Source organism: Emiliania huxleyi (genome assembly GCF_000372725.1).
Source record: "Emiliania huxleyi CCMP1516 unplaced genomic scaffold EMIHUscaffold_833, whole genome shotgun sequence".
NCBI classification, from domain to species: Eukaryota; Haptophyta; order Isochrysidales; family Noelaerhabdaceae; genus Emiliania; species Emiliania huxleyi.
In genome coordinates this window covers 1-9,270 of record NW_005195780.1, presented here as the reverse complement: position 1 = coordinate 9,270, position 9,270 = coordinate 1, and the positions used below count along the sequence as shown (strand labels likewise).

General features: G+C 62.3%; 2 protein-coding genes across 2 annotated transcripts; both read left to right on the top strand.

Annotated features, from left to right (window-relative positions):
* The first annotated feature begins 4,638 nt into the window (after positions 1–4,638).
* Positions 4,639–5,463, top strand: EMIHUDRAFT_446503 (hypothetical protein). Its single transcript, XM_005758859.1, has 2 exons — positions 4,639–4,895; positions 4,966–5,463. The coding sequence occupies exons 1-2, from the start codon at positions 4,643–4,645 to the stop codon at positions 5,247–5,249; spliced, it is 537 nt and encodes a 178-aa protein (XP_005758916.1). The 5' UTR covers positions 4,639–4,642; the 3' UTR covers positions 5,250–5,463.
* A 1,279-nt stretch (positions 5,464–6,742) lies between these two features.
* On the top strand, positions 6,743–9,149 carry EMIHUDRAFT_249850 (hypothetical protein; the record flags this gene model as incomplete). The annotated part of the gene is made up of 5 exons (XM_005758858.1): positions 6,743–6,979; positions 8,193–8,370; positions 8,647–8,699; positions 8,771–8,848; positions 9,084–9,149. 5 exons carry the CDS (start codon positions 6,743–6,745, stop codon positions 9,147–9,149), a joined length of 612 nt encoding a protein of 203 aa, XP_005758915.1.
* Positions 9,150–9,270: the final 121 nt, after the last annotated feature.

Here is a 9,270-nt window from a genome sequence, read left to right as displayed (position 1 = left end):
ACCGACGTGTGATTCAGATAGTTGTCTTCAGATGTGTGTGTGATTCAGATGTGTGTGCGTGTGATTTTCGGCACGGGTATAGATTAGAAGGAACGTATCGTCACACACACCCTCTTTGAGAGAGGGACACAGCGTGGTGCACAGTAGCGGGCTAGCTTCTACAGAGGCAACCGGTCCGAGGGCGAGCGTTTCGCTCGCCCTGATGCGCATGAGCGACGTGGAAGCTCTCGACCGGCGCAGATGCCACGGGCGACACCAATCCCAGCCTCAAAAGGCGAGGAGGGCTGGTGGAGTGCCCAGACGGCAGTGGCTTCCGAAGAACTTTTTGCGGGTGACGCAAAGGATCCGAGGAGAGAGCACCTCGGCTGCCGGCGAGGCATCCGCCCCGCGCCCACACATCTGATGGAAAGTGCGAAGAAGCGGTGGCGGCAGGCTAGCCACCGGTGGGGCACACGGAGCGATATGGCGTTCGGCTGCGATTTGAGTGCAACCGGGTGACGCATCTCCTCCACAGAGACGAGGGGACGGCGTGCCTGCGAGGCGCCCGATATGCGCCAACGGACCCAATGGAAAGTGCGAAGCGAGCACTCGACGGCTCGCAGCCTGTGGACGGAGCACGAGAGCTCGAACCTCGCACTCTCGTGCAAAATCGGCACCTCGGACACGTGTATATTATTTTTGCTTGGCCGGCCCTCATGCTGAAATTCTGCAAAAACCTGACCGGCCCCTGCCCTGCCCCTACCTACCTACCTACCTACCTACCTTACTTATGGGAAACTAAAAAAGAAATCAATCGATGGGTGAAGGTGGGGTACTATACCAACTAAAGTGATGGCTGGTGGTACTATCCTGCAACCACAGTCCTTCCTGTGACATGGCAGGCCACTCTCAAGCCCTACAAGCACCAGATCAACGACTTGGGGAGGGTTGACATCGTGATTTGGGCGGAAAATTTCTTTTTCTGCTGTGAAAATTCCGGCGTGAAGAGAGGGAAAAACCCGACGGGAGGGCCCAGACCCTACCTACCTACCCCGGCATGAGGGCCGGCCAAGCAAAAATAATATACACGTGCCTCGGAGCGCCTTTTTCACACCGCATTCGAGCCCATGAAAACAACAATGTACCCCAAGCAGCACGATCACGCCTCGCACCGGTGCGGTGGTGCCGGGCGGCTCTAGGGGGTCAGGCTGGCTGCATGGCACCACCCGTAGCCCGTTTTGCTGCCCTGGCATCACCCGGAGGGGGGATTGAACATGGTAAGAGCACGATGACACAACGCTTGAAAAACCATTCTGACGAGCCTCCGAGCATACTTGTGTGGACGTTTCGGGCTCCCATCCCCCGCCCCGGATCCGTGGGCGATCGCACACGCGGCTGGGGGGCACGGCGCGAGGTGCCAGGTGGCGCTTACCACTGAAAAGGAGGTTTTGGAGCCCCTAAAGCGTCATAATAGCCGCACGTTTGCACTCGCCGTGCCTTGCCATCTCCGAGCCGCGCCCCCGCCTTCAGTTTTAAGGCGAATCGGGTGCCGAACTCGGCGTCAACAGCTTTGGCTCGACATCTTTACCATTTTGGCGAGAAACGCATAAGCCGCCCCAGCGAAATGGCCGATACGGCCGGAATCGGAGGCAGCGCCGGGGCGGCTTATGCGTTTCTCGGGGTCGTGTGGTTTAGCCGGATACCGACCTGGTGTCCCGTGGGGAAGGTATTGAACTGCCTTAAAACGGAAGGGCACGTCCTGTTCACGCGATGGCCAGCCGTGCTGTGAGCCCGAAGGGACCGGCGAGTCGGGTGGCCAGCAGAGCCCTTGCTCAATATTGGCTCTGACGCCGTGCCAGTGTCGGCGCGCCGCGATCTGCATACCTGTTCGTACCTCTACAGTAGTGCGGCCACGTGTATTGCTGTTCGGCGAGCCGCGTTCCGCTCTCTCGACCGTGAGGCCAGTTGGCGGGCGCCTAAAGCGCCTGGTTTGTGCGTCGAGCGGTGAGCTCACAACAGACACCGTCCGAGCCCGATGCACGCCAGGCGTCTCATTCCAAGCCCACTACGCATTCCCACGCGCTCAGGCGCCGCTCGAACCCCACCTCTTTGAGCCGGTTACCCCGCGGCAAGGCAACTCGGCGCTCTCGATGTGCGCGCTAGGCAGTCTCAACGCCGATTACAGCCGAGCGCGCACGACACGTAGGCGTACCGGCGTGCCGCTGGCATACTACGCGACGGTGGAGGCGCGTGGGCTTGCTCAAAAGGCATGCATCTGTCGGAGAGCGTGCCGCAAGACCTGATGTGCCTCCGCTCCAGGTGTGTGGCAGTTCGATGGATCCAGCCCAGCGACCTCTACGTGACGATTGAGGACTGCTCTTCCCCTTCGGCCGAGCCTCCAGTCCCTGCCACCGTGCACTGGCGCCAGAAAGCTGCATTTACATCCCGCACGCGCGATCGGCAGTCGAGTTACAACCCGCAGCTGTGCTGTGTGCGCGCGCACTCGAGACGTGGTTCGGCGATCTCTCGGCGACCACTCGTCGACTCGCGCCCAGACGCGAGGTGCGTGCTCGCCCGGCCCCCCGTGAGGGGCCCATTCCATTTTTAGCGAGATCGGGGAAATCACTCTCATCGCCCGCCGCTCACGCTTCCCTCCCTCTCCCGCGCCGCCGTATCCGGTCCTAGCCTGCGATACATTGAGACCTCACGCCCCGCGACTGTCTTCCACGCTCGCAGGCGGGCCTATCCGCCGTGCCACTCCATGCATGATCACCGCTGGGGGCAGCGGTGCTCGTGCGACTGCGGATTCGGCCTCACCTCACGCCCTCTGGTTGCAGCTGCACGTTGCCGGGCGCCATTCTCGAGCCCTTTGGCGAATGGGCCCAAATCCGGGCTCTGAGCACGCCTACTGCTGACGATCTATGTAGCTAGTGCGGTGGGGTCTGGCGCAGGTGCGCGAGACCGTCGCCACAGGGGGGGACGCGCGATTATGTGGGCGCTCCCGAGGGGGCGAAACCGCGTGTTCAAGGGAAACGAGGCGAATTGCGCCCCCAAAATGGTCCTGAGCGGCTCCCACGACCTCCCCAACACCCGAGGTGCACGACACGACCGCTTGTTCGAACACTAGCGACACAAGTATTTATTCCTGTGGGTTGTGTCATCGTGCAGAGCTCGGCACTATCTACTCAAAAAAAGTGACGTAGAGCACTTGGAGCACTTGGAGTGCAGTCATTAGCCTCACATCCAGGGCCGGGGAGCTAAGAAGCGCACCCAGCGGGCCGGATGATCGGGATCGGGTTGCGGGCAAGAAAGCCCTAGCCCCGGGGGTGCGCGTTCGCAGGGAAAGGGCCGTAAAGTAAACACGGGTCTCCGAGGGTTGGCCCCGCGTACCGGGTTTCCCCTTAACTGCAGGACGCCCCCTCTACTCGGAGCTAATGAACACCACATTGTACGCCTCACACGTCACACCCCCACTCCACACTCACTCGCGCAGGCACTTGAGTAGACCCCCTGCATGAGGGCTCACCCCCCATCCTCCCAGGGTTGCTTCCGACCCCCCTTGATTCGTTCTCTTGCTCGTCTCACGAGCGTCATGCGACGGCCGGTGTGGCCGTTTCCCTCGTTGTTGCTGTCGCTTCCTCCGCTGCCGCCCTTCATCTCCGCCAGCTTCTCCCGGCTCCACCGCTTCCGAGGGCGTCGACGGCCCGGCCGAGGTCTCCCCGGGCGGGGGCGGCGGCGTTGGGTCGTGTCGCCTCCCCTCCCAGGGAGGTCGAGCCCGCTCTCCCTGGTCGGCGAGTCGTGCCCGCACCCGCGGCCTCTCTATCGTTCTCGGCTCGCCCCCCCCTTCCGCCGGCTCCTCTCCAGGCTCGGGGAGGCGTGGCCCTCCCTGTCGAAGGTCGCGGTGGTCCGGTTGCCACTGCGACTGGCCTTCCCCCGGTGAGCCCGTACGTCCCGACTCCACTCTCAGAGGCCGCGTTAGCTCATCTCTCACCTCCTCCGACAACTGACCCCAAGCCCCCCCTGGGGCCCTCCGGCCTCGGCTTTCCGGTTCGCCGGCGGGTCCGCTATCGTACCGGGGTAACTCCCCTCCCCCATCTCCTCCTCCCGGGTACACCAGCGCCTCCGGCGGGGCGGTCCCGGACCCCCCAGGTTATTCCGAGCGGGTCCATACGGCGGCGGCCCCGCCGGCGGCGGTGTGGAGCTCCCACAGATGTCTAGAGCCATAGAAGGGGGGACGACACTGCTTCGGCAGCGTGCACCTCGATCCTGTACCGTGTTTGTTATGACCCCCCCCCAATGATCACACCAGTGAGGGTGGGCGAGACGATCGAGGGGTCCCGTACCATGCGGAATCGACCCTATCCAGTGCTCAAGTGCTCAAGGGGGGTGTTTTTCCGTCCGTTTTATTTATTTCAACGTCCACCTCGTAGCTGTCGCCGCAACACACGCACCCGAGTTCGCAACCCTTCTCTTTGAGCGAGTGCTCCGTGTTACGCGATCTCGCAAGAACATGTCTGCACTTCACACTTCAGCGAGGGCCTTGGCCGAGGTTGTGACGATCTGGGGAGAAGGCTGAAGCAAATCCGAGGTCACTTCATCTATCTTTTCACAGCAAACCGGCTTTTCCCCCGGGTTTTTCTTTTTTGACGACACTCATCGCGAAATGCTCGCCACTTTGCTGCCGCTCTTGCTCGCGCTCAAAGTCGAGCCGATCGGCAGCAGGGCCGGTCCGGTCGCGACATCGCACTCGCGGCGCGACGCAGTCGCTGTCTCGCTCCTCGGCTCCATCGCGCTCGTGCAGCCCGTCTTTGCGGTCTCAAACCCGTGGGATAAGGGTCCTGTCGAAGGCCTGAAGGCGGAGAGCACCTGCAAGCCCAAAGGGACCTGCGCTTGCAACTGTATGCCCGACGGCTTTGGCGCTCCTTGTATAGAGCGCGCCTTGGTAGCTCTGAGCGCTCATTAAGCGTTCCTTGTAGCTCATTTCAGGCGGCTACAAGGAGCGCGAGAGCGCTGTCAAGCCGGTCGCCGCTCAGATCGTCGAGGCCATCATCGACGACGACTCGCCAGCGCCCGCCGTGGCTGCCGCGACAAAGGTTGCGCCAGCCAAGGCTGCGCCCGCGGCCCGCGCTTCGAGCTCCGCGGCCGCGCTCAGCTTTGATGAGCTCGTCGCCAACAGCGTGAAGACGAAGGAGGAGGTCTACGGCCGCAAGCTCACGGACGCAGAAGTCGCCGATCTCAAGGCCAAGGTCACCAAGCTGATGGCAATGTGAGCGAGAGCGCTCTTACACAGCATGCAGTGAGGCGGCGGGCAGCGCGATCACGCTAGTGTCCGGCAAGTGCGCACGGTCGAGTGGACGGTGCGTTTTGGCCGTTTCTGCATTGGTCACGCCGCCGGAGCGCGAGCCGACGGTGGAGCCACCGTGTAGCCGAACCGCTTGTCCCAAACGTAGTAATTGTCGGTATATAGAAACACAAACGGTCAACCCCAGCGCGCGCGTTTTTCCCGCGCATCTCTCGGCCATCGCCGATGGCCATCGCCGTTCCCGCCAGTCGTCCGGGGCCGTGAGAGCGCCCCCCCCCCCCCACACACACACATACACACACACACTTACACACATGCACTGACACCGATCACCCACGGGCGCCCTCTTGAAGAGCGGCCGCGCTTTTGCACTCTTTTTCGAGTGCCGTGTGTGTTGCTGTTGGTGCGGTCCTGTCGTCGTTCAGACGTGGAGACGCGAGGGTTTACCTTACCTTACCTCACCTCGCCGCGAAGAGGCCGGGGCGAAGAGATCGAGCGCGTGCGTAAGGCTGATCCACAGATGTCCGAAGGCCCCAGCATATGTGTGGCCAGACGCCAGTGTGCAGTGAGTGCAGCAGTGTGTCGAAAAAATAAAAAAGCTCGTCAAGTGCTCCAAGTGCTCCTCGAGAAAAGCTCTCGGTCCACCCCGGTGCGCCGCGGCGTCACCCGGTCACGCGTCAGCCCCAGCGCCCCCACGCGGCTCGATGGCTCGGGCGAAATGTAACGCCAACTAAGCCGAATTCCAGCGCAGACTGCGGCGCGGTTAGAGTTACATACATACATCTGTCTCTCTTGTTGTGTGTGTATGTGGGAAGGGGCGTGAAGCAGACGTGACGATGCAGTCAAACTTCTTTTTTTACGTAAGCTTCGATGTTATGAAACCACTCCCTTTGCTGCCACTCATAAAATCGTTGGGTCGCTTCAGTTCACGAAGTCCCCCCATGGGCCGACCCTCCGATTTTATGAGAAGAGAACAAAGGGAGTGTTATGAAACAAACCTTATTTTACACATACATGACGCATCGCTCCCGGGCCCACGGACAGACGAGAACCTCGCACTGTATGTATGTATGTAGAAAGATGAACAACAGTCAGGCTCGGACTGGACACCAACGCGGTATGGGTGGACCCGGGACAGATGATGACGACACGCACGAGCAACACACAGACACAAACAAGCTCACAAGACACACAGCCAGCTGGCTGCCACACACCTTGAGTTGGCCCCACCGAGTGGGCGAATTCTTTTTGCGCGGTGCGCTGCGCGCAGCGCATGGGTCGGCCACCCTGGTATCGCGAGCACGAACTGACGCCTCCAGGGAGGGACATCCACCCCGCGTGTAGCCCGTCACGCACAGCATGCTTCTAACTGCAGCCGTGAGCTCGTGGCAGCCACACACGGAGCGCAAGCGCTGCTCCGGTGTGCGCAGCGGCTCGAGCAGCGAGCACTGCGGCCGATACATGCGTGGCCACAGACGGCCAGCGCAGCCGCCGACGGCCAACTGGCAGCCGCTCGTCGACAGCTACCTGTCGAGCTATGCGGGCGGCGTCTCGCGTAGCGACGTCGACTACGCGGAGGCGTGGGCGGCCAACGCGTCGCAGTTCACGGCGGCGGGCTCGTGGCGTGCGAGGGTCGTCAACGGCAGCCTGTGGGTGCGGCCGATCCACTTTTACGAGCACTGGAAGGAGCGAGCGAGCGTGCTGCGCATCCTCCTCCTCGCGGCCCAGCAGGCGAGGGCTTGGCGAGCCCTAACCCTAACCCCAACCCTGACCCTGACCCACCCTGACCCTGACCCTGACCCTGACCCTGACCCTGACCCTGACCCTGACCCTGACCCTGACCCTAACCCTAACCCTGCCCCTGTCCCTGACAGGCGAGCGCCCTCGGCGAGCCTCTCCCAGACTCCGAGCTCGTCTTTGCGGCGGCCGACTCGGACCCGACCGTCCTGCACTCGCGCCGCCGCTGCCACGCGCCCAACACGAGCGCCACGCTGCATGGCCGACGGCGCACCCGCCCGGCGGCCAACTGCCCGCGGCTGCCAGTCTTTGTGCACGCTCGGGCGAGCGCCCTCGGCTCGACGGCCTAGAAGCGGAAGATCTCCCCATATCTCCCCCCGTATCTCCCCGCACCTGGCAGCACGGAGTCTAGAAGCGGAAGACGAGTTCTCGTCTCCTAACCATCGCTCGAGAGGACACGCACTCAACCGCATTCGGCCGCAGTCGGCCGTATTCACTGCCTTCTTCGCCTCCCTCGCCTCCACGCGGTGAAACGGAAGACTCGGCGCAATGCCGCCTTCCCGATGCTGGTGTACGAAGTCCGTTGAAGTGCTCCGCCCTTATGCGGGTCTCTTCACCCCCCGCAGGCTCGACGGCGCTGCCGCTGCCCGAGTACTCGTGGGTGGGGCGGAAGGCCCTAGAGGCGGAAACACGCACTCTTGTCTCCCAGCCAGCGCTCGAGAGGCCGCGTGTTGAGCTGCTCGACCGCATTCATCTGTGTTCGCTGTAATCGCACCCCTCTCATACTCTGCACAAGACCGTCCTCCCGCCCTGACCTCGGTGTGTTCAGCACTTCCTAGACACTTCCTAGACACTTCCTAGACGCTTCCTAGACACTTCCTAGACACTTCCTAGACGCTTCCTAGACGCTTCCTAGACACTTCCTAGACACTTCCTAGACACTTCCTAGACGCTTCCTAGACACTTCCTAGACGCTTCCTAGACACTTCCTAGACACTTCCTAGACGCTTCCTAGACACTTCCTAGACGCTTCCTAGACACTTCCTAGACACTTTCTAGACGCTTCCTAGACGCTTCCTAGACGCTTCCTAGACACTTCCTAGACAGCCGCCTCCCCGCCCTGACCTCGGCGCGTTCAACACGCAGGTCGTACCACTCGCCGCCGTGGTGCCAGATGCAGCCGCGCTTCGAGCGCGCCGCCGCCGCATGGGGGTGGGAGCAGAGGGACGCGCGCGCGTACTTTGGCGGCGCCTGCTCGACGGGCATCAGCCGCCAGTCGCTGCTGCCCCTCAACCGCACGCACGGAGAGTTGTTGCACGTCCTCGACGTCGGCTTCGGCAGGAGCGGCGCTCGTGGCCGCGCTCACGTCTTTCCCCTAGCGCCGGGCGCCCACTCACGGATCGAACTGCTCTTCTACACCTCACTACCTGGCGGCAGTCAGAGCCCGCACGACGCCGAGCCTCCCCTTCCGAGCCTTCCCGGAACTGTCCCTTCAGGAGCGGCTTTGTCAACCCGCATGACGTGGAGCGCGCTAAGCGGAGCTACGCGCGGCTCGGCGTCGGCTGGGGCAACGCCAGCGCCCAGCGTTCACACGTGCCGGCTGCTGATTGGTGGCTCGCACGCCGTAGGCTGGGGCAACTTCAGCGCCCAGCTGCCGCCCGACTATGCGTGCCGCTTCCAGGTCTTGCTGTCGGGGCTCGGCAGCCACGAGAGAAGGAGCAAGGCAAACGCGGGTTGTCGGTCCGCGGTTAGGTATTGCTGTCGGTGCCGGGGTTTGGCTACTCGAACCGGCTGCGCCAGCTGCTGGCGTGCGGCTCCGCCGTTGTGCACGTCCAGCACCCTAGAGTCTGAAGCCGTACTCTTGCATTCCAAGTCATTCGACCGTCTCCCGCTGTGTTCAGCTGTGTTCATTGCTTCGCTCGTACTCACGCGGGGCTCTGAAGACACAAGACCGTCTTCCCGCCCCGAGGCTGGCGTATTCCGCACGTAGGTCACGCACTAGTCGCACGAGCTAAGCTTCTTCGTCATCGTCGTATTCTTGTTTTCATTCTTTTTATTATACTAGGTCCAACACCAGTCCCACGAGTTCTTCGAGCCGCTGCTGAAGTCCGGCGAGCACTCTGGCAGGTAATGACCGCTTGCTGTGTGAACGGCGCCTCTTCACACCCGCTGCTGTGAACAGGCGGGACCCACCTCTGCAAACAAGCGGTGCGGCGTGCAGCGCAGAGCGTCTCTTCACAGCTCCTAGCTGT

Excerpts from the sequence above, each read along its gene's own strand:
- EMIHUDRAFT_446503 (XM_005758859.1), top strand. The coding sequence starts at position 4,643 with ATGCTCGCCACTTTGCTGCCGCTCTTGCTCGCGCTCAAAGTCGAGCCG. Across the intron at positions 4,896-4,965 it reads CTGTATGCCCGACGGCTTTG|GCGGCTACAAGGAGCGCGAG; the intron begins GCGCTCCTTGTA and ends AGCTCATTTCAG.